The 26740-nt window shown below is 48.5% G+C and overlaps 14 protein-coding genes across 16 annotated transcripts; 6 read left to right on the top strand and 8 right to left on the bottom strand.

The window, feature by feature from the left end:
• Positions 1 to 495: 495 nt before the first annotated feature.
• Positions 496 to 2705, bottom strand: LOC6736859 (signal recognition particle 54 kDa protein). Its single transcript, XM_002083679.4, has 2 exons — positions 1523 to 2705; positions 496 to 1437 (listed from the first exon to the last, which is right to left on the bottom strand). Exons 1-2 carry the CDS (start codon positions 2438 to 2440, stop codon positions 829 to 831), a joined length of 1527 nt encoding a protein of 508 aa, XP_002083715.1. The 5' UTR covers positions 2441 to 2705; the 3' UTR covers positions 496 to 828.
• Positions 2706 to 2886: 181 nt separating this feature from the next.
• LOC6736858 (flap endonuclease GEN) lies at positions 2887 to 5431 on the top strand. The gene is made up of 5 exons (XM_002083678.3): positions 2887 to 3143; positions 3211 to 3517; positions 3583 to 3872; positions 3930 to 4097; positions 4153 to 5431. The coding sequence occupies exons 1-5, from the start codon at positions 2986 to 2988 to the stop codon at positions 5408 to 5410; spliced, it is 2181 nt and encodes a 726-aa protein (XP_002083714.1). The 5' UTR covers positions 2887 to 2985; the 3' UTR covers positions 5411 to 5431.
• On the bottom strand, positions 5422 to 9179 carry LOC6736857 (alanine--tRNA ligase, mitochondrial). The gene is made up of 10 exons (XM_016170895.3): positions 8915 to 9179; positions 8679 to 8852; positions 8473 to 8618; positions 8215 to 8418; positions 7870 to 8154; positions 6820 to 7814; positions 6605 to 6761; positions 6261 to 6546; positions 5978 to 6198; positions 5422 to 5924 (listed from the first exon to the last, which is right to left on the bottom strand). Exons 1-10 carry the CDS (start codon positions 9080 to 9082, stop codon positions 5522 to 5524), a joined length of 3039 nt encoding a protein of 1012 aa, XP_016030502.1. The 5' UTR covers positions 9083 to 9179; the 3' UTR covers positions 5422 to 5521.
• A 31-nt stretch (positions 9180 to 9210) lies between these two features.
• Positions 9211 to 11183, top strand: LOC6739615 (acyl-coenzyme A diphosphatase FITM2). The gene is made up of 3 exons (XM_016174316.3): positions 9211 to 9404; positions 9479 to 10082; positions 10142 to 11183. Exons 2-3 carry the CDS (start codon positions 9551 to 9553, stop codon positions 10879 to 10881), a joined length of 1272 nt encoding a protein of 423 aa, XP_016030501.1. The 5' UTR covers positions 9211 to 9404; positions 9479 to 9550; the 3' UTR covers positions 10882 to 11183.
• On the bottom strand, positions 10933 to 13170 carry LOC6736855 (ganglioside-induced differentiation-associated protein 1). Of its 2 annotated transcripts, XM_016170894.3 has the most exons (5): positions 12811 to 13170; positions 11985 to 12177; positions 11756 to 11929; positions 11241 to 11699; positions 10933 to 11154 (listed from the first exon to the last, which is right to left on the bottom strand). In XM_016170894.3, the coding sequence occupies exons 1-5, from the start codon at positions 12931 to 12933 to the stop codon at positions 11141 to 11143; spliced, it is 963 nt and encodes a 320-aa protein (XP_016030500.1). In that variant the 5' UTR covers positions 12934 to 13170; the 3' UTR covers positions 10933 to 11140. The 2 variants fall into 2 exon arrangements, with proteins under 2 accessions (XP_016030500.1, XP_002083711.1); XM_002083675.4 differs by having other exon boundaries at positions 10933 to 11699; positions 12811 to 13169.
• Positions 13171 to 13569: 399 nt separating this feature from the next.
• On the top strand, positions 13570 to 14795 carry LOC27208441 (dehydrogenase/reductase SDR family member 4). Of its 2 annotated transcripts, XM_039293269.2 has the most exons (4): positions 13594 to 13746; positions 13800 to 13928; positions 13992 to 14394; positions 14457 to 14795. In XM_039293269.2, the coding sequence occupies exons 2-4, from the start codon at positions 13879 to 13881 to the stop codon at positions 14760 to 14762; spliced, it is 759 nt and encodes a 252-aa protein (XP_039149203.1). In that variant the 5' UTR covers positions 13594 to 13746; positions 13800 to 13878; the 3' UTR covers positions 14763 to 14795. The 2 variants fall into 2 exon arrangements, with proteins under 2 accessions (XP_016030499.1, XP_039149203.1); XM_016184007.2 differs by having other exon boundaries at positions 13570 to 13928.
• LOC27206283 (charged multivesicular body protein 2b-B) lies at positions 14763 to 15641 on the bottom strand. Its single transcript, XM_016170893.3, has one exon. The coding sequence runs from the start codon at positions 15487 to 15489 to the stop codon at positions 14851 to 14853; it is 639 nt and encodes a 212-aa protein (XP_016030498.1). The 5' UTR covers positions 15490 to 15641; the 3' UTR covers positions 14763 to 14850.
• A 154-nt stretch (positions 15642 to 15795) lies between these two features.
• LOC6736853 (EKC/KEOPS complex subunit Tp53rk) lies at positions 15796 to 16578 on the top strand. The gene has a single exon (XM_002083673.4). The coding sequence runs from the start codon at positions 15873 to 15875 to the stop codon at positions 16545 to 16547; it is 675 nt and encodes a 224-aa protein (XP_002083709.1). The 5' UTR covers positions 15796 to 15872; the 3' UTR covers positions 16548 to 16578.
• Positions 16544 to 18763, bottom strand: LOC6736852 (pentatricopeptide repeat-containing protein 1, mitochondrial). The gene is made up of 2 exons (XM_002083672.4): positions 16935 to 18763; positions 16544 to 16878 (listed from the first exon to the last, which is right to left on the bottom strand). The coding sequence occupies exons 1-2, from the start codon at positions 18750 to 18752 to the stop codon at positions 16588 to 16590; spliced, it is 2109 nt and encodes a 702-aa protein (XP_002083708.2). The 5' UTR covers positions 18753 to 18763; the 3' UTR covers positions 16544 to 16587.
• A 122-nt stretch (positions 18764 to 18885) lies between these two features.
• Positions 18886 to 19481, top strand: LOC6736851 (protein Asterix). The gene is made up of 2 exons (XM_002083671.4): positions 18886 to 19144; positions 19210 to 19481. The coding sequence occupies exons 1-2, from the start codon at positions 18989 to 18991 to the stop codon at positions 19378 to 19380; spliced, it is 327 nt and encodes a 108-aa protein (XP_002083707.1). The 5' UTR covers positions 18886 to 18988; the 3' UTR covers positions 19381 to 19481.
• Positions 19482 to 19559: 78 nt separating this feature from the next.
• On the bottom strand, positions 19560 to 21128 carry LOC27206282 (ubiquitin thioesterase OTU1). The gene has a single exon (XM_016170892.3). It carries the CDS (start codon positions 20851 to 20853, stop codon positions 19798 to 19800), a length of 1056 nt encoding a protein of 351 aa, XP_016030497.2. The 5' UTR covers positions 20854 to 21128; the 3' UTR covers positions 19560 to 19797.
• Positions 21129 to 21771: 643 nt separating this feature from the next.
• LOC6736849 lies at positions 21772 to 22375 on the top strand. The gene is made up of 2 exons (XM_002083669.4): positions 21772 to 22093; positions 22154 to 22375. Exons 1-2 carry the CDS (start codon positions 22076 to 22078, stop codon positions 22322 to 22324), a joined length of 189 nt encoding a protein of 62 aa, XP_002083705.1. The 5' UTR covers positions 21772 to 22075; the 3' UTR covers positions 22325 to 22375.
• A 712-nt stretch (positions 22376 to 23087) lies between these two features.
• LOC6736848 lies at positions 23088 to 23877 on the bottom strand. The gene is made up of 3 exons (XM_016170891.3): positions 23831 to 23877; positions 23584 to 23736; positions 23088 to 23448 (listed from the first exon to the last, which is right to left on the bottom strand). The coding sequence occupies exons 2-3, from the start codon at positions 23599 to 23601 to the stop codon at positions 23275 to 23277; spliced, it is 192 nt and encodes a 63-aa protein (XP_016030496.1). The 5' UTR covers positions 23602 to 23736; positions 23831 to 23877; the 3' UTR covers positions 23088 to 23274.
• A 993-nt stretch (positions 23878 to 24870) lies between these two features.
• Positions 24871 to 25888, bottom strand: LOC6736847. The gene is made up of 2 exons (XM_039293701.2): positions 25590 to 25888; positions 24871 to 25533 (listed from the first exon to the last, which is right to left on the bottom strand). Exons 1-2 carry the CDS (start codon positions 25647 to 25649, stop codon positions 24916 to 24918), a joined length of 678 nt encoding a protein of 225 aa, XP_039149635.1. The 5' UTR covers positions 25650 to 25888; the 3' UTR covers positions 24871 to 24915.
• Positions 25889 to 26740: the final 852 nt, after the last annotated feature.

Here is a 26740-nt window from a genome sequence, read left to right as displayed (position 1 = left end):
CAAAATCCCAGACGAAACACAACTTCCGGGACAGAATCGAGGGATGCTGTCAGCCCCACCAGAAAAGTTCAGCCACCAAAAACCACACGCAGAAAAAAGTTTTGTCAGAACTTAAAAACAAAAATGCAAAACAATTTTCAAAATATTTGCAAAGAAATCTACTATGATCCTTGACGCTTAATGAATGATTCAGACAAATAAAATTAATATCTTTCATATTTTTTTCTGAGTGTACACCCCCACTAGGCATACATTTGAGTGTGTGCACAGACCCTCCCCCAAAAACAGCATTAACATTTGCCCGCCAGCCTGTTTGTTTATTTTGGTTTCCTTGCTGCGTTGGCGTCCTTTCGAGTTTTCTGGGCACCTGTTCGCAACTTGTTTTTTGTTTTAGTTGTATGTGTTAGGTCAACAGGGTGACTGATAAGGTCATGGACTTCGAAGATACAGTACTGCTCTTCGATGCCCGAGATTTAGCCCAATAAACACAACCAATTTAAAGCCAAGTTCATATATTATTTATTTATTGTTTATATCTAGTTCAACTGCCTTACTGGTATTCTGATAGGCATGCTAATTCCATTAGTTCGTGTACAGAAAACTGTTTAAACTATAAAAACTGACACTGTGGCTGCCAAGCCGTACAAAAACCGAATTGTTAACTGTTTGCACATCTATATGGGCTATATAGGCTATATACGCTATATTCGCCTCCACATCGCATATCAATTTTTGTGGCCTTGGACAAATGGAAACAAATGGCTAACAAATTACGAACTACGCGAAAACAAAATCATATAAAAATCGTTAAATTTACACGCCACCTGCTCACTTGCCACCAAAGCCGCTCATCAGGTTCCCCAGGCCACCCAAACCGCCCGCCGCTCCCTGCTGCAGTTGCCTCATCATGTTCTGGATACCACCAACGCCGCCCATCTGTTGCAGCATCCGGGGATCGATCGTCTTGGCTATCAGCTGGTTGAGCTTGGCCATCTGTGTCGGATTCACATTCTTGGTCATGTCGCCCTGCTTGAACAGTCCCTTGACGCCGCCCATTTTCTTTACTACCGCCGAAAATTTCGTATAGTGTGCAATCAGTTCCTTGACCTCGCGCTCCATGACACCAGCTCCCTGGGCCACTCGAACGCAGCGGTTCGGCTGCTTGCTGAAGAGCTTCGCTCCGTCGCGATTGTCCAGTTCGTTGTCAGACATACTGTCCATCATCGTCATCATGCGCTTGACGCGCGCCATCGACTCCTGCTCGCCGCCCTTGGTCATAAAGTCTTGCGAGAAGCCGGGTATCATGTTCATGAACTGCGAGAAGGGGCCCATCTTCATGATGTTCTGGAACTGCTCGTACATGTCGCGGATGGTGAAGTGGCCGTGCTTGATCTTTTCTAACAGCTCATCATTTCCGTCCAGCTTCAGCTCGTTTACCTGTGAAAAATGGGAATATATTCAGTACGTGTTTTGAATTGTATTGTAGTGCGGTAAGATTTAAGGCCTATGTGGCATGTCTCACCTTATCTAACAGTCCTTCGATGTCACCCATTCCAAGCAGTTTGCTCACAAAGGGTTTCGTCTTGAAGGGCTCCAGATCGTCGATGTGCTCGCCCGTGCCGATGAAGATGATGGGCGACTGTGTGGCTGCCACTGCGGACAGAGCACCGCCTCCCTTGGCGTGGCCATCCAACTTGGTTATAATCACCGAACCGATGTCCACCTTGTCTTTGAAAGCTTTCGCTTGAGCCTCGCAAGCCTGTCCGATGGTGGCGTCCATCACGAAGATTATGTTGTCGGGACTGACGGCATTCGACACTGCCAACATCTCCTCGAACAGCGATTCCTCCTGCTTGTGCCGACCCGAGGTATCCACAATGATCATCTCGAAACCCTCACGCTTGAACATATCCACACCGTCCTGGGCAATGACCACGGGATCGATTTCCGTGTAGCTGCCGTAGAACGGAATGCGCGCCTTGGTGGCGTTCTGCTTGACCTGATCGTAGGCGCCAGCACGGAAGGTATCCGCGCACACGAGACACGACTTCCAGTTGCGCTTCTGGTAGTGATAGGCCAGCTTGGTACAGGTGGTGGTCTTGCCGGAGCCCTGCAGACCCACAAACATGACCACATTGGCCTTGCCCTTGATGGGTTGGTACGGTTTCACGCCGGGATCGACTAGTTTGACGAGCTCCTTAAACACAGCAGACTGGATCATTCGCCTCTTGTTCAGGCCACCGGCCATCTCATCGAAATCAATGACGGCACGCACATTCTCGCGTAGCTGCTTCACCAGACGGATATTCACATCAGCCTCCAGGAGCGCCGCGCAGATCTCCTTAAGCATGGAATTCAGTGCCTCCTCATTGATTACGGTCGCCTTGCTGAGCGAGTGCAGCGCCGTGGTTATCTTGCGACCCAAATCCGCGAGAACCATCTTGCCGGTGGTGGTTGTGTGTGGGTTGGTGTACGGACGACTGGCAGCTTCTGAATTTTGTCGGGCCTACTCGCAAAGGGGCAGCTTCAATTCAATATTTTATTTCGACTTTCTTTTGGCTGACACGACACGTCGATGTGGAAGAGGAAGAGACTGCTGACCACTGGCCATTCGCAGCGGTCGCGTGTGTAGCTGTCAAAACAAAGCCCGTTATCGGTTATCGAGCTTGCTTCGCAGTGACTGGCGGAAGGCGCAGTGCTGTCAAATGTAGCTAGAGACAAAGTCAAAAAAAGCTAAATACTAAATGTAGGTTTAGGAAACAAATAAGTGTCAATTTGGATATTTGATATTGAATCTAACAGAAAATAGCATCATGAATTATTGTTTAATAAATTGTCATGGCCAATTATTGCCACACTGATTTTGACTGCTTTTGAACATAACTGCAATTGGCTAGAAAGTAACTGACTTGGCAACTCTGACAGAGAAGCAATTGTTTAAATTTGTTGCGGATTTCTCGCGGGGTTTCTGTTTAGCTTATTTAAATGGGCGTAAAGGAATTATGGGGTGTTTTGACGCCCCATTGTGAACGCAAGCCCATTAATGAACTGCGTGGAAAGAAAGTGGCCATCGACCTGGCCGGCTGGGTTTGCGAATCCCTCAATGTTGTGGACTACTTTGTGCATCCAAGGCATCATTTAAAGTGGGTTTAAAAAATACTTAATACCTTACATTGTTTTTAAATAATATTATTTACGCTTTACCACCAGGAACCTCTTCTTTCGCACTTGCTACTTGATTTGGGAACAAGTTACTCCTGTTTTCGTTTTGGAGGGAGTTGCTCCGAAACTCAAGAGCCAGGTGATAGCCAAGAGGAATGAGCTCCAGTTTCGGGGCGTGAAGCCGAAGAATTCGCCCGAGTGCACTCAAAGTCAGGCGCCCAAAGGCGACAAGGGACGCAGCCGGTTCAACCATGTCCTCAAGCAGTGCGAAACGCTGCTGCTCTCCATGGGAATCCAGTGCGTCCAAGGTCCCGGCGAGGCCGAGGCCTACTGTGCCTTTCTCAACAAGCATGGCGTACGTATATGAAGTACATCCTCACAAGAATTCTGTACCAAATCCAATTAAATGCCTATCCGCAGTTAGTGGACGGCGTCATTAGCCAGGACTCGGATTGCTTTGCCTATGGAGCCGTTCGTGTCTATCGCAACTTCTCCGTTTCCACCCAAGGAGCCCAGGCAGCCGCCGGCGGAGCTGTGGATATCTACGACATGCGGGAGATCACATCCCGGATGGACTTTGGCCAACAGAAGATCATTGTGATGGCCCTGCTCTGCGGCTGTGACTATTGTCCTGATGGCATAGGTGGCATCGGCAAGGATGGCGTCCTAAAGCTGTTCAACAAGTACAAGGAGACTGAGATTTTGGATAGGTAGTCTACTATATTGTTAGATAATAAGTTAATAAGCTATAATTATTATCCCTGCAGAATGAGAAGCTGGCGCGGTGAAACCACTAAATACAATGCCTTGGAGATCCGAGTGGACGACAAATCCATCTGCAGCAATTGTGGACACATCGGCAAGACCCAGAGCCACACAAAAAGTGGCTGCAGTGTGTGTCGCACTCACAAAGGCTGCGATGAGAGTCTCTGGAAGTGAGTTATTTCCTAAAACTAATTTAAAAATTTATTTATTAAACTCTTCCCCTAGAGAACAAAGATTATCCATAAAGGCCGAGTTGACTTTGAGGCGGAAAGCACTACTATCTCCAGACTTTCCCAACGAAGAGATTATTGCCGAGTTCCTGAGCGAACCCGACACCATTCCCAATCTTAATCTCAACTGGCGGCAGCCGAATCTTGTCAAATTCATCAAACAGATTGGACATCTCCTGCAGTGGCCCGAAATATACTGCTTCCAAAAGTTCTTTCCCATACTCACACGCTGGCAGGTGCAGCAATCGAAGCAGGAGAAGATACTTATCCAGCCACTCGAGATTATCAAAAAGCGAACGGTGAAGGGAGTGCCCAGCTTAGAATTGCGCTGGCACGATCCCAGCGGCATTTTCAAGGGTCTTATTCCGGACAATCAGATTGCGGAATACGAAGCGGAGCATCCCAAGGGGATCGAGGAACTTTACTACACCATTGAGCCATTGGACATGCTGGAGACAGCGTATCCTGATTTAGTAGCGGCCTTCTTGAAGTCGAAGGAGAAGCCCGCCAAGAAAACCACCCGAAAGAAGAAAACCGCACCCGAAGAAGAGGACAAGGAAAACGAACCGAATTCGAAACCAAAGCGAGTGGTCAGAAAGAAAAAGGCTCCGCCTGAAGAGAACCAGCCATTACTGCATCAATTCCTAGGGCGCAAGAAGGAAGGTACTCCGGTCAAGGCTTCCGCTCCGCAACGTCAGCAATGCTCCACCCCCATCACCAAGTTCCTGCCCTCCGATCTGGAAAGCGATTGCGATGCCGAAGAGTTTGATATGTCGGACATAGTCAAAGGCATCATCTCGAATCCGAATGCCAAGCCAGCACTGACCAACCACGATGGGCACCAGCTTCATTACGAACCCATGGCGGAAGATTTGAGCTTACGTCTGGCGCAGATGAGTCTAGGGAATGCGGACGAATCGCCCAAGGTGGAAACAAAAAGAGACCTGTCCCAAGTGGATCAACTACCGCAGAGTAAACGGTTTTCCTTGGAGGACAGTTTTGATCTGCTGGTCAAGGGAGATCTGCAGAAGCTGGCCAGGACGCCAGTGGAGCGATTCAAGATGCAGCATCGCATCAGCGAAAAGATTCCATCGCCAGTGAAGCCCTTAGCAAACATAAGTTACTTCTTCAATCAAAGTTCCGATAATGCGGACGTCTTCGAAGAGCTGATGAACTCCAGCTTGGTGCCCCAGGATCAAGAGGATAACGCCAAAGAGGAGGAGGAGGATGACCTGGTGGTGATTAGTGATTAAACATTCTGAGATACCTTAAAACTCCGCCATTTATTCGCTCCTCACATTAGCAATTATTCAAAGGGCAAGCTTACAGCCAGCACATTTTGGAGGGTTTATTACAACTTATAACTATAGATAAAGCTTAGCGTATGCATGTGCCTTGGACATTGCCTGCTCCAACTGTTCCTCGAACAGATTGCTGACCCGCCGACCCTTCATGTTGCACACGGCCTGCGGATTCTGGCCCTTGGGCGCGGCTATTTGTCCGTTAAAGGTGTCGGCAAAGGATTGCAGCCAGGCGGAAGCGTTGAACTTCTCCGTGATACAGTTTGCTGGTACACAACAGCGCGCCTTGACCACGCTATCACACACGCTGATTACGAGGATGGGCCGATCCTGGCACACCTTGGTGGCTCGTTGCAAAGGAATCTCCTCCACGAGCGCGGAACTGGTGATGTAGTGCAGAATGAAGGGATGAGTATCCAACGGCTTCTCCTGCAGCAGCGTGCGCATCTCCACGTCCACAAATTCCCTGAAAATATAGAGTTTAGAAGTGCGCACTTAAATTTAATAAGTGAAATTTACTTTAAGGTTGTGCGCGATGAATCTTTGATCCTTTTCAGCATCTCGGTGATGCGTTCCAGCGTGTCCATCTTAAAAGCGTATGGCAGTTTAATGTCCGTGTGCAACATGTTGTGCCTAATCGTCTGCAGTTCCGCCTCCGTAGCGTTTGTGAGCTTGTCAGTTTGGAACTGCTTCTCGAGGAGATCAACGCGGTGTCGCAGCAGAGCAGCAGTTTTCAGCACCTATTCGGAACAGAGCAATGCGATTAAATGACTAGTCTAAAGACTAAGATAAGTGCACTCACATTTTCCGCCGCCTGGCCAGCAACGGCGGTAAATGCGAATCTCGCGCGATTGGTTTGCTTCAGATTCACGATGCAGAAGCAGGAAAGCTCACTAGTGTTGGTTGCATGCGTTCCGCAGCACAGTTCCTTGGAGCTGAGCTGCAGTTCAGGACTCTCCACGTTGACTAGACGCAAGCCCTGCTCAGGATAAACCTCGCCGGGCACCATGGTGATGTCATTCTGCTCCAGAACTTCAGCTGCACTCAGCAACTGAACTTCAACCGGCGCAGCAGAGCAGATAACGCGGCTATTGCAAAGGGTTGTAAGTTAAATTCATAGAAATTTCTAATAGCAGGACAACCCACTTGATCAGATCCTCGATGAGCTGCACATCGCTCTTCTGAATGCGCTTGCCCAGGAGTCCCAGCTCCAGCTTGCACTGATCGCTGGTCACAGAACTGGAGACCTGGTAGGTGACCTTCTTGAAAAGCGAGCGGATGGCGGCGTTTAGTAGATGGGTGGCTAGAATAATAGGGATTATTTGTAATCGGGTCTAGTAACTCTAACATAGTCATCTCACCTGTGTGATGGCACGTGTTGAGCTGTCTCTGCTGCGCATCCACCAGCAGCTCCACCTCATCTCCAATGGCCAGCTGAAAGGTGTCAGTGGGACTGGATAACTTGCAGACGTGAACTACGCAGTCGTTGAGATGCTTAACACTGATTACTTCTAGTGAATGAGGATGCTCTGGATGTTGGTGATTGCTCACAAGGATCTTTCCGCCATCCGATTGTTGGCCGCCGGATTCATAGTAGAAATTGCTGGCAGCGGTCACAATGGAAATGAGGTCGGTGGAGGGTTGCTGTATGCGACTGCCTTGGGTTCGCGACACTTCCGCATCGTTGAGGAGCATTCCCAGGACTGGAGTCTTTAGTGGAGGTATCTGGTATGAATCGCTCTCCTTGTCAAAGGAGTAGGCGTACTTGTGACTGTTGTCGGTGGGCGCCAGACGCTTCGTTAGCATCGCCTGAGCTTCGGAAATACGCTGCTCAGTGGCCAGATCGCACAGTGATCCTCCAGCAGTCTCCCTTTGGTTGCCCTTGGCTTTGATCTTCGCCAGACTGACCTCCGCCCTGTAGCGTTCCAAATCACAGTTCATGTTCTCCAATTCAGCCAGCTTGAGGAAACTCTCCTCGGTCAGGCCGTAGGTATCGGTCAGCTTGTAAAGGAAGTCCCCTGGTATGGTGTTATTGGAAAACTTGCAGCGCTGCACCTGGAACTCTCGATAGGCGGGCACGAACCCCGGGCACTCCATCAGATCGATGTCATCCAGATTGGGAAACTCCATTAGCACCTCTGCAAACGCTTTGGAAGAACTCTCTCTAAGATTCTTGTAGACCTCCTGCTCGTGGCAGATCAAGTCGATAACAGCCTGCTGCTTAGCCGCCATCTCTGGATAGGCTTCACCAAGTGTCTCCACCACAATAGGAACTAGCTGGGTCAGCAATTTGTCGTGGGCAAACACATGCTCCGAGATGCTGAGAGCCTTGCGCAGCACGCGACGCAGTTTCTGACTGAAATATAAGTTGGATTATATGCGAAAATGGTAGGGGATGAGCACAAGCTTACTTTTGATCCGGAAGCATGCCGTCGGCTAAACAGGCGGTCACCATGCGTGCATGATCGGCTAGTATCCTATAGCTGGTGTCTAGTACTGCTGCATTTCCACCATCCGGAAAGCTGCCGCTGTAAACCGGAGTCTTGGCCGCCTGCTGGATGCCATCAAATATCGGGGTGAACAAGTCCGTATCGTAGTTGGAAGACTTATTCTGAAGCACGGCCGTTAGCCGCTCAAAACCCATGCCGGTGTCCACATGATGAGCGGGCAATTGAGAGATGCTGCCATCGGCATGCCTATAAATGCATAGAGAACCTTAGGCTAGGCATACATTCCACTTAAAGGCAAATCCTCACCGATTGTACTGTATAAAGACAAGATTCCACAGCTCTGTGAGATCGGAGCGACCGGCATTCACCAACTTGGCTCGCTGCTCCACGCTGCCCAAATCCGGGCGATGATCTATGTGGATTTCGGTGCAGGGACCACAGGGCCCTGTAGCGCCCATTTCCCAGAAGTTGTCGGCGCAGCCAAAGGGCAGTATTCGTGAGGCGGGAAAGCTGCAAAGAAGGATTACTTAAGAAACCAACTTTTAGTTATGTAACAAGCTTTACCCCAGGCTCCTCCAGATCTCGAAGCACTCCAGATCGGCTGGAATGCCCAGCACCTTGTCGCCAGCAAAGTATGTGACGTATAGGCGACCTGGATCGATGTTGTAGGGACCACGGAGCAGCTCCAGGGCCATGGCACACGCCTCCCGCTGAATAATCAAATTGTTTCTTGAGAAAAAAGTAATACAGGGTAAGCTCTCTAGACTCACCTTGAAGTAATCCCCAAAGGACCAGTTGCCCAGCATCTCGAAGAACGTGTGATGATAGCCATCCGTGCCCACCACGGAGAGATCATTGTGCTTTCCTCCAACGCGGACGCACTTCTGGGAGTTGACAACCCGCTTGTGGGGCGCCGCTGCTGTGCCCAGGAACACCGACTTGAACTACAGCGAAGGCCACCGTATAAACAAGCGAACAATGGCGTTTAATGGGCTTGTTACCTCACCTGATTCATGCCCGCGTTAACGAAAGCCACGGTGGGATCGCAAAAGGGCACCACCGGGCTGGAGCGGACGAACTTGTGGCCATGATTGACGGTGAAGTGATCCAGAAAGGTCTTCCGAATCTCGCGCGCTGTCAGCACGCGCTGCAGCTGCTTGGCCGAGTTGTACATGCCGCAGTTCAATTAAAACCGCACCGGCAATTAAAAATGCTCGAGATAAATCTCAGTCCGAACAGCTGATCACATGGCTTGCCATTCGCCACGCAGCCCGCTCATTTAAAAAATTCCAATCAGAGTTGCCAATCACCGGGAAGCGTGCTCACCAGCTGCAGCTGTTCTATTTTTTACAGGCGCAACACGTACATTTGGGCCAAAATAAGAATTGAAAAAATTAGCACTGAGAACAACACAGTGCGTGCTCTAAGCCAGGCCAAAAAGCAACCAAATTGAGCAGTTGAACTGTTGTGACTGCGCTGGCACTGTATCAACTCAGGTAAGCGCGTCTAGCAACCGTTGAACTTTGACACGCACGATTCCTCCGCTTTCACTTTCGCTTTTCACTCGCAGCATTACCAAAAACGGCAGCAAACAACGCAGTTTTCAAGTGACACACTTTGGACCCGAGCAACAGCTCCAGCTATGGCCACCAAGCGACGTCCGCTGCGGCCCAATTTGGGCGCCAATGCGGGAAGTCCCTCCTCCTCCGGTTCCAACATGAATTTCAGGCCAGGAGGACCCGACATTACCAGGTCGGAGGCGCGTGGAACGAGGCCCACGGCCGCACCCACCAGCATTCGCGAGATCCTGGTCATGGGCGTCATCCATTTGTGCAAGAAGACCATATTCTTCAATACGGACCTGAAAGTGGCATTGTATCTGGGCAGTCTGTTCGTGATCTCCGTAATCGGGGACTTTGTGCCGTTCCCCAAGACCTACTTCGCCCGATCGGACAACCTATTCAACCAGTACTTTGTGAAGATCGGCTGGGGCTGGACGCTGCTCTTCGTGGTGCCCTTCCTGGTGCTCTCGGCCTATACGATTACGTGTGGCGACCACAAACGAATGCTGCGACACCATTTCCCGCGCATCGTCATAGCCACATTCTTCTGGTTCTTCTGGACCAAGATGTTTAACGTCGTGGAGAACTCCTACGGACGCTGCACCACAAAGGGTGGGTATACAATCATCACATAATGAATTTGATAATTACTTTCGTGTGTGTGCTTCCAGGATATGCGAACAAATCGAGCTGTCTGAAGGCTGGTCATCTGTGGAAGGGCTTCGACATATCCGGGCACGCCTTCATCCTGATCCACTCCAGCCTGGTGCTGATCGAGGAGGCGCGTCCCATCATCCGCTGGGAGACCATCAAGGAGCACATCCGCAACGAGCGACACAATCGCAGCACAGCCGAGAACTCGGGCACGAATCCGCTGAGGACGCTGAACGAGGAGCAAATGCGCAGCCTGCAGTTCCTGTACAAACGCCTGACGCCCATCATCCGCACCCTGTTCATCGGCATGGCGGCCCTGCAGCTGCTGTGGGACATCATGCTGGTGGGCACCATGCTGTACTATCACCGCATGATCGAGAAGGTGATCAGCGGCATTATTGCCATACTCACCTGGTACTTCACCTACCGCTTCTGGTATCCCACGCCCGGTCTGCTGCCGGAGGCGCCTGGCAACGGAAGCTTCAGCTATCAGCGCGAGATTCCCACCTTCCCCTTCAAGCGACCCTCGCATTTATCCACGGGTGCGGCATCCACGGGCTCGGGACCCAGCAGTTCGAGGACCAACCTGAATGGCAAGGCGGCCACGACGGGCGTGCCGAGGGATCAGCAGATGCCCACGTTTATGGGAATGCCGCTGTTCACCAGCCCCAAGGCGGCCAGTGCAGCGGCCAATTTGCTGATGACCGAGCAGCAGAAACGGGAAAGGGATCGCGAGCAGCAGACGCTGGAGAGCTGAGCTGAGCCAACAGAGAGGAGAGCAGCCATCAAGCATAGAAGGAATTGATAGTTAGGTGACGGATTGGAATTTATACCAAATTTTTGTATATTCAGCAACGATGATATGAAACGATGATGATATTACTAAGCAAGCAGCCGAGGCTGGCACTGGATCGCGCTCTGCTCCTCATCCTCCTCCACCGCCGGATTCTTACCATGACACCCCAAGCATCCTTCATCAGCAGTGCGTAGCTTTAAGCGTTCTTATGTTCGTGTGTTTATATGTGCCCAACTTTAACAGTAAAAGGATTTGTTAACAAAGTCTGCTGTCCCGCTGCTCCGCTCACTTGTGCGCGAAGGCGGCGAACATGGCCATACCCAGGAAGCCGGCGCCCGCTCCTAGCTTATAGTTGCCCGGCGTCCGCGTCCACATTTCGCGCAGTATGGCAAAGTTGCTCGGCTGCAGGCGGTGGAAGGACTCGCGCTGCCGGAAGCGCAGGAAGTACGCCTCCACCTGCGGCAGTTTCCCGAAGGTCCAGAACTGATTCTCGAATCCCAGCTGATACAGTCGATGCAGCAGCAGTCCCAGCGAGATATCCGCCACGTTCAGCTCGTCGCCGGTTAGCCACTCAACGCGCGGCGCCTGGGCGGTTAGCTCCTGCTCCACGTAGAGCAGAAAGTGCCGCACGGCGTCCAGGACCTTCTGGAAGTCCTCGCGCGAGGAGGCCAGCTCGTGGCGGCGCAACTGGATGTCCAGCTTGTGCTGCAGCGCTGCTTTGTTGGTCGCCTGTTCGTCCACCGAGTGGCGCAGCAGGTCCAGCACCTTCTCATTGTTTTCTGCGGGGCGTACGAGTGTTGAGTTGAGGTTTCATTTCACACATGGAGTAACTTACTCAGGCAGGACTGGCGCACGGGTCCGATGAAGGGCGCCTTGGGCACCAGCTTCAGATCGTCGTGTATGAAGGAGCCCAGGCTGAGTGTGCCCACCGGAAGGCGGGCCATGGCCTGCTCGAAGACCAGCATCTGGTCGAACTCCTTGGAGTTGTGCGCTGGCTTCAGCGATCGATCTGAATGATGAAGTTGATAAGTCAAGTTACTATGCGCTAGCTAGCTGGGAATTACCGCCGCGGAATTTGCTCTCCACATAGTTGATGATGTGCGTCGAGCTGGGAATGACGAGGGCGCCATCCTGGAGCACCGGCACATCGCCCTTGGGATTGAGGTTCAGGAACCAATTGGAGTACTGCTCGCCATTGCACAGGTCCACCACATAGGGAAAGAAGTCGATCTTCTTCTCGTAGAAGACCATGAGCACCTGCGATGATAAGGGGTTTTACTTTCAGTGAGCTATGATATTAGCAGATTATTAACTCAGATATTAAGTATACACATATGTACATATGCATTTGCTTAAATGTATCTAAAGATGAACCCAAAGATGCAATATTCCGCTTCTAATTACTCGCTTCATTACCCAAAACTGATATTTTTAGACACGATCTGGCATTAAATGAAATCATTTCGGTTCAGTTATTGTATCACGTTCTCTTGGAGCAGATTCCTCCACACATAAGTTTGTTTATTATGTTTTTCCACTCCGCTTCAATCCGCTTCATTAGCACCTGGAGCAGCCAGGTAAATATGCTGTCGCATCTGTACAGAATGGAAAACTAGAGAACTCCAACAGCTAGCCCTACTACATTTCCGGCCCGCCACCCGCCAGGTCATGCTCCATTGCAGCCGAGTGGCTGAGCGATTTAATGAAGATCGTGGGTGGAAACCTTCGACGCGGGGCACCCCATCATTACATCGAAAAACAAAAAAAAATAGTAAATAAAACGATGATTTCATTTGGCAATGATTTGTTTTGTAATTTCGCGGCATTAGCGGCTGGATCTGTTGGGCAAATACTTTTTCAAAGATCACATGATTGAAGCGGCTTACTAACTTTTTGCGCATGGAAGTTGTACGGATGGAAGAAGAGCACTGGCTTGTTGGCCGGCAGATCGGGAGCCTTGAAGTCCTGCAAGGTGGGCGGCAGAGCTTCGATTTCCTTGGCCTGCTCGCTCATCTTGTTCTATCTGTGTTTCACTTGGTATTCTTTGGCTTAGTGTATCTTTAGTTTGCTGATTAGTTTCACTAGCATGGGCGCCTTTTTCCGTATCACATGCCCCGCCGACGGTTGCGAAAAGTAACTAACTAACAAAGCCGTAAGCGCGTGCCGGATTGACTTGGAAAACCGGAGACTCCACTTGCGTGCTGCTTCCGCCGACGACTGCGTCTATAATGAAGTACGGATCGTACGGATCGCTCCGATCGCCTATTAATTTGCACTTTCGGCTCGTATGTACATATATATATGTTTCGGATCCGAAAACAGTCCATTATGTCAAGCGATTCTCATACTTTTTGCGGTTTGTTTGTCATGCGTATTTATCTTTGTTTATATTATTACGAAACGCAGCGTTTATCTTGCTGTGGGAAGATTTTCTTTTCAAGAATTCTTATCTGCCCATGACTGAGTGGCCTTAAATGGAGTAATGCAACATATTGACTCGAGCAAAATGATATTATTAGCCAAATTATTAGTTATTATGTAGATTAATCAGGTTTTCATTACTAAGCCACTGCCGAGATAGCTTTAATATATTTTCAAATTTGGCGCCACTGGAAAATAAGCTTTTTTCTTCGCTGTGAATGGCAAACCGCTGAAAAGAAGAAGATAACTAGTAAACAGTTTTTGAGATTCGTAGTTAAAATAGGAAAAATCAATTATTAGGCAACGAATCTAAAGATCCTTCGCAAAAATCCTACTTCAGAAATGTTACATCTGAGCAAGCAACTGGTGGTCAGGGCGCCCAAGATCCGTCTGAGTGCCAGCGCTGTGAGTGGAAGTGGTCAAAGTTCAAGTCTCGATCAAAACAGCAACAATTACAGCCCAAAACTCGTTGGCCCTAATCTCAATCAATGCCACAAACGTTTGTCCAGCAGTAGTCAAAGTTCGACAGCCGGCACGATGAAGCGTTTGGCAGGGAAAGTAGCCGTGGTCACCGCCTCCACCGATGGGTAAGCAGCTCAATAGAAACTGGAGAGGATCGCCCCCACTAAATTCTGGTGAATCCCCTCCAGCATTGGTTTCGCGATTGCCAAAAGGCTGGCCGAAGATGGCGCCGCAGTGGTCATCAGCAGTCGCAAGCAGAAGAATGTGGACTCTGCTCTGGCGGAGCTGCGCAAACTGAACTTGAATGTCCACGGACTGAAGTGCCATGTCAGCGAACCGGAGGATCGCAAGCAGCTCTTCGAGGAGACCATCAGCAAGTTTGGCAAGCTGAACATTCTGGTCAGCAATGCTGCCACCAATCCTGCTGTGGGCGGTGTCCTGGAGTGCGACGAGAAGGTGTGGGACAAGATCTTCGATGTGAACGTGAAGAGTTCCTATCTGCTGGCCAAGGAGGCACTGCCTCTCCTGCGCCAGCAAAAGAACTCCAGCATCGTTTTCGTCTCCTCCATTGCTGGCTATGATGCCTTTGAGGTTAGTCGCCTTATCTGCGGTTCAGTTGTTCAATGCTTATCTCCGCTATCTTAATCTCACAGCTACTGGGAGCCTATTCCGTCAGCAAGACCGCGCTGATTGGCTTGACCAAGGCGGCCGCCAAGGATCTGGCGCCCGAGGGCATTCGCGTCAACTGCCTGGCTCCAGGAGTCATCAGGACAAAGTTCTCGAAAGCACTCTACGAGAATGAGTCGGCGAATGAAGCGGCTTTGAGCAAAATACCCATGGGTCGTCTGGGCACCAGCGAGGAGATGGCTGGCGTGGTCTCCTTCTTGGTCTCAGAGGATGCGGGCTACATTACCGGAGAGTCCATTGTGGCCGGCGGTGGAATGACAGCTCGTTTGTAGGATGTGTACATAAATATAATTTCTTACGGGCTATGGATAACAGCGTTTTTCACAGTAGTTACAAAATAGAATAGAAAACAGGGAAGGACTAAGAGGAGCGCAGCTTGGCCAGCTGATCGGCAATGTCCTTCTCGGTGCGCTTGCCACTCGTCTCAAAGTCTGAGGATCCCGTGGCCGGGATGCTGGACATCTTGCCGGAGATCTCGATGCCGATCTCGTCGAGCACCTTGTTGACCACGGCATTGGACTCCTCCTCGTCGCCGGACTCGTTCAGCATGTCGTCCAGTGTGTCGTTGATCATCTCGTCGGTCATCTCCATCTTCATGTTGGCCGCCTGGAACTGGCGCACTGTTTCCCCGATGGCCTCCGGTCGCATCACCTTGTTCATTTCGCCCATCGTCTTGGCCGTGGTGCCCATGGCTTCGCTCAGGGCGATATTGGCGCCCATGTTCTTGTTCTGGTAGCCAATGGACTGGATCTTTCCCGCTGCTGCGTAGGTGCGTGACTTCTGCTTCCTGATCTCCACCAGCTGTTTGGCCAGGATCCTGCAGGCGTCGTTGTTCCCAGCGGCGGCATTCCGTCGGATCTCCAGCTCCAGCTTGCGCTCCTCCTCCTCCATCTTCCTGCGCTCCCGTTCGATGTCCCGGGTGGCCTTGCGCAGCGATCGGTCATTCTCCCGCTGTTGCTCCTTCACGGTGGGGTTCTTTCCGAAAATATTGTTGAACATTTTGGGATGTTGTGCGATCTTAAACTAAGGTTCCAGACTTCTGACGATGTTGTGATGGGTTTTCCTGATGATTCACTCGGAGATTCGATTGGCGCTATAGGAGTAAATACGAAAACAGCAAACAGCTGTTTGCACGCGCCTCGGGGGGAATGACTAATGAAGGCATGGGCGTAGATGGTAAGTTTTTAGGGTTATCTCCATTTAATATATTTAAAGTGGTTAAAAAAGTTTGTTTTTAAAATTCTGCAAAAGTCTATAATTACTTTCTAAACTTAAAAAAAAGTTATGCGTATATTTACCCAACCCCTCTCAACCCTACTGCTGTGTGGAGTTGCCACCTTGGTTAAATCAAGTGCGCCGGTTTGTTTACAAGCGAATTAAAAATGTCCCTGGAAATCCTGAAACAAGGCGCCGAAGGACGTCTATATTTGGGCGATTTCAAAGGAGAAGCCTGCCTGATCAAGGAGCGGTTCGTGAAGAAGTACCGCCACCCGGAACTGGACACCCAGATCACGCGACAGCGCATGAAGGCGGAGGCCAAGGCGTCGGGAAGATGTCTAGCCGCTGGAATCCTGGCACCAAAGATCCTCCACTCGGACCTCAACACGCACAAGCTGTATATGGAATACTTCGATGCAGCCAAGACTGCCAAGCAGTTCATCCAGGAGACGGTGTCCACTCAGACGGAGGATGAAGCCAAAAAATGTCTGCTGGAGTTCTGCAAGCGAATTGGTGAAATCATTGGGAAAATGCACTCCAATCATATAATACACGGCGATCTGACCACTTCGAACATCCTCATCAATCCGAAGGGTGGCGACTACGATGTCATCCTCATTGACTTCGGCTTGAGCCACTACAATCAGGCCACCGAGGACAAGGGTGTGGATCTGTACGTCCTGGAGCGGGCGCTACTCAGCACCCACAGCGAGCAGCCGTATCTCTTCGAGCACATCCTGGCCGCCTATCGCACAGCGTGCGGTAAGGACGAGCAGGCAGTGCTCTCCAAGTTCGAGGAGGTGCGAGCACGCGGACGCAAACGAACCATGATTGGTTAACGAATAATAATAAACTTTATTGGGAGTTAAACTTTATGGCTTATTCTATCCTCTTCAACGACTCCTTGGGAGGGTCATCCTGCAGCTCGTGTATCTTGATCTTCTTGATGTACTTTCGCTGTTTCGTTTTGTGCTTGAGCTGCTCGTGCTTGAGTGGTTCCATTCCGTCGACAGGCGGCAGCTTGAACTGCTCATACGGGCGCTCCTTCACCTTGGCAATGGCGTCCTCCAGCTTGAGACCGGCCAGTCCCTGCTCCTCGTAGTACAGGCGGTATTTATCACAGAATTTAGAGTGGCCCTTCTTAAAGGCTGCCGTCTTGGTTGATGGATGCTGCATATACACAAATATTAATGATTTAACTAGCAGAAAGTTAGCTATAAACTCACTCTGGCGTCAATGGCTCGCGCACAACCCCTGTGAAAGTTGTGCAGGTGCCGCAGGAAGGCTTCGTTTGGCTTGAGGCCCTCCTCCAGACTCAACTGAATGATCTCGTTGACGTAGCTGAAGGATTTGTTAGCACAGCCCTGCCGCAGCATGGCCCCCAGTATGGGCATGTTCATCTTAATGCCCGCCACCTGCATCTGTTCCAGCAGTTCCCTAGCCTCTTCCTGCGTGCGACAACCCAGGGCGAGCACACCGTAGGTGACAATGTCCGGCCGCAAACCCGCCGTGCGAATCATGAAGAGCACTTCCTTGGCACTCTCGTAATCGAAGCGCATGGAACGCTTTTTGATCAGTATGTTGAAGAAGTCGATGTCTGCCTTGAGGCCAATCTTGCGCACGAATGTGAGCAGCTGCTTCTCGGCAGCATTTGTGGGCGGTATCACCTCCAGCATCGCGGTAAATGTTTCGATGTCCGGTGTGATGTTGTGCTGCTTCATGTGCTCCAGAAAGCCAGTGAGACCGCCAAGTAGCAAGAAACGCTCGTGTGGACGTGTCACCTCCTCCAGGGCCACCAGACTGCCCAGATGCGGCTGAGGCAGCAAAAGATTGGGCAGTTCCAGCTCGCTCGCTGTTGTGGCCACCTCAATTTGGGCAGGCAACGTAGTTGTGTTGGCTTGCACACTGGGTAAATCATCTTGCTGGCCTTCCTCCAACTGGAGAACTGGTTTCTTTCTAGCTGCTGATGGCGCAATTTGATCGAGAACCTCTCGCATGGAATCCAAGTCACCGAAGCCACAATCCCTTGCACATCTCAGCATCGCATTGAAGCTGTAGTAGTCCGGACTGATTCCTCGCTGCAACATGTTGTGCCAAGTGAGCAGAGCATGCCGGAAACCGTGCTCCGAGTTGCTGGCACACGCCTGCAGCAGAAAGTTGAATGTATCTGCATTCAGTTCCAGCTGGCGCTCCATCATTTCGTCGGCCAGCATGTAGGCAGTGTCCACATCACCGCACCTTCCATACGCCTTGATCATGGCATTGTAGTTCTTCACATTTGGTTCGTAGCCCTTCTCCAGCATGTTTTCCCGCAGGATTTGGGCCTTGGCCAGGCCATCGCTTACGGAGGGAGCATTGGCGCAGGCGTTGAATAGCGAAGTGTAGGTTCCTCCGGTGACTTGAAGACCACGTTGACGCATCTTGGTGTACAGGAAGAAGGCCTTGCGGGTGTAGCCCGCCTTGGCACAGCCGCTGATCAGCAGATTGTATATGTACTTGTCCGGCTTGGCGCGATCCTCCTTCAGCATCCGTTGCTCCAGCACGGCGATGGCCTCATTTAGGCGGTTCGCCTTAAGATGATCCTTGATCTGACGGGCATATTCCACGGCTTTTAGTTTCTTTGAACGCCTAGTGGAATTGCTAATAAACTCTTCTTCCTCAACATCACCTGGATCTTCTGTTGCAGCAACTTTGGCATCGCCAAAGGTGTCCGGATCACCAAAGTCCTGCACCTTTTTGGTGGGTTTTTCTTTGGGTTTCTTTTCTGGCTTAAACTTCTGGCGTTCTCTGGGTGCTGCTGTGGTAAGTTCTTCAAGAACTTCTTCACGAAAATGATTCTGGTTCCGGTTGGCCTCTCGTTTGGTCTGCAAACCGGCTTCTTGATCTGTAATCCTCACGTGCAACAAGCGATTTTGTGAGCACGACCAGGATGCAGGCGGAAGCTCCAGCCGACAGATATAACTATTTAACGTTCTTCCGGTGGCATTTAATTGCAAGCCACGTATGTGGCAGCTCATCGAACGGCTAAGCAACCGCAGAGCCATGTTTTCTGTTGCAATTTTCTGTGATTTTTATGTAATTAACAAAACTATTTTAAACGTGCGTGCGGCGGCGGTGTAAATAAAGAAACAGCTGATGAAAGGGCGTTGCCACCTTGCGTCCAAAATGTCAGTCAAACAAGAACGTAAGCAGCCTGCACGGCATTCACATTCCACGCAAACATCCATTGGAATCTGACCTGGTTTTTCGATTAAATTGGTGAAAATTAAATAAATTAAAAATGAACATGAGCGTGGATCCGCGCCGCAAAGAGAAGATCAACCGCTACAAGGCGCCCAAGAACCAGGGCCAGAGCGGCGGTGCCAACGAGGACATGATGCCGGATTACATGAACATTCTGGGCATGATTTTCTCCATGTGTGGACTGATGATGAAGGTATAACACCCCAAAGATTACAACCAAGTGACTTGGCATTTATCAGTATGTAACCACCCTCACAGCTCAAGTGGTGCGCCTGGTTTGCGCTCTACTGCTCCTGCATCAGTTTCGCCAGTTCCCGGGCCAGCGACGATGCCAAACAGGTGCTCTCCTCCTTCATGTTGAGTGTCAGTGCGGTGGTGATGTCCTACCTCCAGAATCCCGCTGCCATGACCCCACCATGGGCCTCCTAGCACTGGACCTAAGATAACTATTTTAAATTTAATGTAATTGAACAATTGAGAGCCTCCATTTTGTTTCGACGCTCAGTAAAAAAGTTGGTACGTACTACGAATTTAGTTGGCTTCCTTGTGAACTCAGGATAGCTTTCTGGAACTTGACCTTATAGGTATATAGGTACCAACTCCATGACTTGCCTAGTGTAGATGAAGGTATATTTTATTGCATTCCGAAAGGGATTAAAAGGGGACTAACATGCATACAGGCTGCTGGGCTCAATTCAATAATCAATAACTTAGATAGGCGGTGATGTGGAGGTAGTACTGCTAATGAGATGACTCCTCGCACGGCGATTGTGGCTAGGTGGTGAGCAGGTAGTAGGCGAACAGCATGAAAGCCACAATGTAGACAGTGCCGAAGATCAGGACGTATTAAATCTCTCCGAAGTTCTTGTGTCCGGTTTGCTTGGCATGCTCCTGGGCCTGCACCTGGCCGACCAGCCTAACATCGCACTGCATGCAGCGCAGGGTGAATTTATCCACATTGGTGTATTGCCGGGAGGACTGCGCCTCGTTGGCCAACTGCTCGGCCTGCTGATAGACGCCCAGCTCCTCCACCGGGAAGATGGTGGCCGGAGCAGCACTCGGCGATGTCTCCATGTACAGCGGATCGTAGTGGATGCCATCGAAGAGCAGGAAGACACGCAGTCCAAAGTTCTTGTCCTCCCCAAAGCGATTGATAATGGCGTTCTGTATGTCCACCACATCGATCTCGATGCCATAGTAGTTGGACAGTATGGACACCTCGATGGCGCCGCCCCACGAGTCCGCCTTCTGTATCCAGACGCAGTACTCGGCATTCGATTTGCCCAGCACGGCGTCGTTGTAGCTCTGCGGATCGGCGGCCACCTCCTGCGCAATGATGTGCCGCATCATTTCGCTGCCCTCGTTGTCCACCTTGCCGTTGAGCACGAATCGTATGCTGGTGAAGAGGCACGAATTGTCCGCCGGCACCACCTTCTTCAGCAGTATGCCATTGAAGTCGCCATTCGGCCCGCTTTCCGTCGGCGCCACCGGCAGCTGGTACTCTGGTGCCTGGGCGACTGGACCGCCAGCGGTTTCCTGCAGCAGCTGCGCCTCCTCCTCGGCCTGCAGACGACGCGCCAGCGCCTCGTCATCCTCCACGGTGGTGCCGCCACGCCCAGGGGCAGCAGGAGCAGCGGCGGGCGCAGGGGCAGCCTTCTCCTCCACAATCAGCGTCTCTCCGCTGTTGATTCCGACCGCTTTGAGGTCGCGCTGCTCCTGCTGCTGCGAGAGATCCAGTGGCTTGGGCGGATAGCCTACTAGGACGTGCAGCTGCGTCGCTTGGATGTCGGTGGCCTGGACTATTTTCGTTTTCAGCTCCCCCAGCGTCGTATGCTCGTTCAGGTCGTTGACAATGAATTGACCTTTTTTGGACTTGAGCTTCACACTGAACGATCCCGTCATCGTAACCGTTTGTTCTCTTCGTGTGGGCGTGCGATGGAAATTTTGCTAATTTTGAGTTTGTTATTGTCCGTAATTTGATAACTGATAATTTTGTAATTTGACTAATTTGTTTCCTTTTTTTTTATTTTTTGTGTTGTTCCAGCGTATCGATGCTATCGAATTTCGATATATGTTGGTATTTTTTTGTACTTCAAGATAGAACTATAATCGATTAATGCAGTGACTAATGTAGATGACGAGGCCAATCGATTTTCGTTCTCTTGCAATCGGTGTAGATTTAGATAAGAGTGGCAGCACTTTGAAAATGGCGCTATTTTTTAAATTTTCCTCTTTTTTTGTAAATTTTGCTTGATAGTTATGGATAACAAATTTAAATTAAATTGTAAAAAACATTTAATTATAAGAATGAAAATAATAGAAATACTTCGATTTGAAAGATTTTAGCTTGGATAAAATATTTACATATGGTCTAGCTCTACATTCGACTTTTAATTTACTCAATGCAGGTAATTTTGAAAAGTTGGCAGGTCGGCATTTTCAAACCGCCTGCTTAATTTTTAAATCTGAAAATCTTATCAACTTTGCGCATTGGGTAATTCAACGTCTGCCAGCATACACACTTAAAAAGATAACTATTTTGGATAAATCAGCTACTCTAGCCTATTATGGAGGTGTGAACGAAAAGCTAATGGCTGATCTGAACGTTAAGGCCAATGTCAAGTCGCTAATTAATATTTAGCAGAGAATCCGCTCGCAGCTAATGGCCAACTCAAATAGAACCCAGAACCAAGGAAACACCGATTAGCAAAAAGAAGCGAAGCCGGAGAAACCGCAAGTCAACAAATTGCCCAAACATAAGGCGTCGCAAGTCCAACAATGGCACCACAATAAGGCAGTCTACTTGGCTACGAAAAAGGGAACCTGGCTTTTGTTATCACATGCGTGTTGGACTAAAATCACTTTTAATAGTCCAAACAGATTGATTTACCACCACCCCGCCCTCCGACTCGTGAATCAGTGAATCTTTGGCTGACGCTCCGCGTTGTTTTAGTTTCTATGAAAGACGAGCGGTCTGCCGGCCGAGCAACTCACTCTCAACTGAACAGGCATATAAATAGACGGGTCGGCGGGGTCTGGTGATCAGTGCAAGCAGGTCTGTCAACGCGCAGTGCGAAACCATCGATCGATTACTTACATCCAGCCCAGCCACAGCCACATCAACATGAAGTTCTTGCTCCTGGTGCGTCACTAAAAATCGACATGGAATACCAAGGAACTTTACTGACACCTTCCTTTACAGAGCGTCTTCCTTTGCCTTGCCGTGTGCTTCATGGTCACCAGTGCTGCTCCCCGCGAGGAGGCCATTCCCGAAGGCTTCGAAGGTCCTGGCAGTGAGTCCGTCAACCCATCGGACGACCAATCCTTCCTGCTCAAGCTGAAGCTGCTCAAGAAGCTGCTGTTCCTGGGCTAGACACCACAACCTCCGATTTATGGATTTATAGTTTAACTATGTGTTTAGGTTCTTAAGAAGAAAAAAGAGTGAAATTAAAGAAAGTATTTGGTAACGAAACTTGTACGTTTTCATTTTTATTGCATTTAGCAAGGTTCAAGTTCGCTTCTTAAGTCTTTTGTTTGAAGGGGCTCAACCTTCACTTCCAATTCATTTTTATTTTTTAATGACAACAATAAAATCGCCTCTGTTTGGCTAATGCTTCTAATAAACCTGATTATTACAAATTATGGTAAGTTGAAATGAAACTCCATATTGGTGACGAATATTATTTGAAAAGCTTGATGTCAATAATGTCCGATTTTTCGTGACCAGCTGTCACATCAATATGTGATTTATTTGTAGATAATTCTGATACTTGGAAATATTTAATATATTATATTTAGTTAAGCTATAATATTACTGGCATATCAAGTTAACTAATCATGCCAATCAATGAAAGCAGGCATGATCATTAATCTCACAGTTGGCCCCTTGTATTAGCACATCATTGGAACTCATTTGATTCATTTATGTAGGACCGCGATTGGCCAATATTTATACGCATGTAAGGAAGATTCCGTTCGCTTTTCACACTCTCACTACCCAGAAACGATCCGAAACGGGTTTCCCATTCAGATCTAGGCGAACAAAAACCCGACCCGCTGCCAGTCATTAGCTCCTTTTTGGACACACATGGAGATCTCATCCCCGACGCTTCGGTGATATAAGAAAAGCCGACGTGTATGAAAATAACATTTATTTTAGTTACGATTACGTATACTTTACTCGTATGTATGTGCTTTTGTGTGTGTGTTTGTGCTTATGGGGTATTGTCTAAACAAAACGGTTTGAAAATCGAATGCAGTGGGGGAGGCAAGGTTCCCAATTGACTGGACTAGAATCTGAACGGAGCCTATTGCTAATTACTCCTAACCCAGGAGCTTCTTCAGCTTGAGCAGCTTCTTCAGCTTGAAGATGGCCTGCGGATCCTGGGGACGCTGGACATCGTCGAAGGCAGGCTGGTAGATATTGTCGCCGATCAGGGACTCATCCACGGGCACGGCAGAAATGAGAGCGATGGCCATAAGGCACACGAAGAGGGTCTGAAAAAAGTAAATTACAATAGATTTTTAGTACAAATACAATGATAATGTTGACAATCAACTTCATGTTGTACTTAATTGGAAATCATTTAAAGACTAGAATCCTTAATCCAAATGTTATATCCAAATACTCACCAGAGCTAGGTACTTCATGATTGCTGCTGCTGGGGAGATGATTACGCTGATTATTCCAAAAATCGACTGCACATGGCTCCATCTGGCAGCAGGGCTTTTTATAGCCGAACTTTTGGGTGACCATCGATGATAATGTCATGTGTAAACTGCAGTCTGCAATGAAGAAGAGGACAAATGAGCGATACATAAACAAAAGAGTCTCGCATAAATAAGACGGTAAGCGAAAAAGAAGTATAAACAGAAAAACCTGGCCAAAAGCAGACAATCCAAGGGGCGTGGCATGTTGAGGCAGGTGCTTTGATTTTTTTCAGCTGCGAGACCGAAAACCCAAACCAGGCCGCCCTGTTTACTTGGCTTTTGGTGGCATCTTTTGTTTGCTCCGCTAAGCCACTGAAGAAGTTGATCGTTGATTAAATAATAATCAGGCTGGGTAAATGAAGACAACGACTAATGAAGGTCACCTCAAATGCGGTCAGCGGAGTAATGTTTACACAAAACCCGGAAGAAGGCGGAAATTGTAATGCCAGGCAGTTTAATTGCTAATTCAGATATCTAGAGCCCCTCGATCACCCATCCAAATGGTAAGTTAATCTGAAGTTCAAGATCCAAGCCAATTAAATAAATTATCACTTGAGCAGAGGATCCATAAATATTTGACACTTTGAACAGCTGTCAGGCCTGAAGACTGGAATACTAAATCAATAAAAGTAAAGCTAAACGACGGAACCATTTTGGGCTGGGCGATGGTATAAAAACCAACCTATGATTGGTACGGAGGCCAAGTGTTTTTTGCCCAGTCATCGTGCAAGTATCGATGATTATGACGACTATCTTGCAGGTAAAAAAACCGGAAACATTCGCCCTGCTCTAAATATGTAAATAACGAACTTTCGAGAATGCCGCCACAATGTCAACGCAGCCCAGAAAACATTCCACAGTTTGTATTCCTAAACAAATACGTGTCGAATGGATATCACAACAAAGTTCACCATGACAACAAATTAAAAGATTAGACTGAATGGATATCTTTGACTTAGTCTTTGTCGTCGGCTTGTCTCGCGCGGTTTAAAGTCATGTTTGATATATTTCCCATGCCCCTGGGTTTTTTAATTAACTTTTATGGGCGTGGCTGTAACATGTGCGAGATGTCTCAATCCCGGCGAATTTATAGTGGGAGATAATAAATTTTATTACGCACCCGAAACTTGTTGATAGATGGTACAATTTTGCAAAAAATGTGTAAAAACTATTTTTTGGGTGAAAAAATTATTCAAAAAAGGGAGAGGCTCCATGCATAATATATTTGATATAATTTAAGTTACGAAAATTACATTATTCGTAATCGTTTGATAATTCCGAACTATCCTCTTTCGACTGAGTAACCTCCGTACTTGCTTCTTCGTTTTTCTCCACTGGCTTCTCAGTCGCTTTATTTTCTTTAGTATGTTTAAATAGTGTTGGTTCCGTGTATCCAGTTGGTGTCTTAATGGAAAACTTGATTCTGCAGGAAATCAGCTTCATGACTTCCTCGTAGACTTGTATCAGCTCAAAAAGTACCATGTATCTGCCATCAGGAATGCGGAAAGGAACCAGTTTGGAATCAATAACGCTATCCTCCACGAAATAGAAGCCGGGAACCAAAGGACATGAGACAACAAAAGTCGAGGGCAAGAGGCTTTCGCCCGGTATTTCCTCCACTGTGATATTGCGAAGTGAATCGAGGAGCTTGCAGAGATCCATGTTCGTCATGCGAATCAGATCGAAGTGGTTCGAACCACCCACTTCATCCGAGAGCTTCCTTACGAAAATGTGCATGAGCAGTTTGCCAGGAAAGGGAACTTGAACTGTGAGGTTCACATTGATTTTCTCATAGTCGACGATGTCATACTCCGCGAATATATCATCTGGTACAAAAGATTTGACATAAAACTGCTCAAGCCGCAGTCTGATCTGCTTAAGAAGTAGTACTATGTTTATTAAAATTTTCGTTTATTTAAACTACTCACACTATAAACTTGAAGAGCTCCTAAACATAAAAATAAAGTTAAACTTTGCAAAGGCCACATTGTTTAATGCTTGGATGATTGGACTCATTCAAAATAACTGACCGAAAATCGCCGACATTTGGCAACTGGGAAATTAGCTTGTTTAGTCAGGCCACGTTAACTGGACTAATGACTTTGTTTCGGCCCGATTCTTATCTAGCAAAGCGCCAGCTCCATGAGCAAACGGTGCGAATGCGTAATGTGGGTGTACCTACCACATGTTAACACGGCGTATGCGCAATGAACAGACTCACAGTGTTAAATATTTTCAAATCAACTTTGTGATGAGTGTTTACCAACTAGTTGCTGATATACGAGTCTAACTTGGCGAACTTAACGTCGCATCTATCAAGACGATAAACATAAAACCTGATCCCAGTTGCGAATTCGGTGGCCAACTGATGAACTTGAACCAAAAAGCATGAGCGGGTAACTACTGGGAAAAACAGCAAAAGTTTACCATGTAAACGGGCATAAATTGTGCCGCCGGAAAGCAAGGCGAACAAAAGTCTCGGATAAATCATACCAAACAAAATGTATGTATGCCAGTGGACCATAAATTTCGAGCGTTTTTATTGCAATTTGCTTGTTTGTACCAAAAACAAGTGCAAACAGTGCCAACAACAGCAACAGCAACAACAAGCCAAAAGGCTGGCTTAAGCCGCAAACTACAGTGAAAGTGACGTAATGCGATGCTACCAAAAACAATAGCTGGCTAAAAAATATGTATAAAAACCATTAAACAACGACAACAAAGTACAGAGAAAAGCAACTGAGCAAACGGTCAGGAAAAAAAATGTCAATGTCTTTTACAACGAAGAAGCAGCAGCAACAACAATAATACCACCAGTTGACCAAAGGGTTAAGGGGGAGGGGCTTGGGCGGCTTAAAGGGGGTGTGCACAATGGATAAGGGGGGAACAGAGATAGCAAACATGGCGCAAAAAGCGTACTTTGTTTGCATATGTCTGACCTTTTGCACTCGCACTCGGCACGTGTTGCGACTATCGAAAAAGGCAGGTGACTAAAATGAAAGGAAAATTTAAGTGCTCACAGGTGGGTAAAACATGTGTTGGGTATAAGATACAATCTCTTAAATATTAAAAAAATATA

This window comes from Drosophila simulans, chromosome 3L (genome assembly GCF_016746395.2).
Source record: "Drosophila simulans strain w501 chromosome 3L, Prin_Dsim_3.1, whole genome shotgun sequence".
Taxonomy (NCBI): Eukaryota; Metazoa; Arthropoda; class Insecta; order Diptera; family Drosophilidae; genus Drosophila; species Drosophila simulans.
The sequence above is the reverse complement of the archived record's forward strand: the minus strand, read 5'-3'. Positions and strand labels throughout refer to the sequence as shown.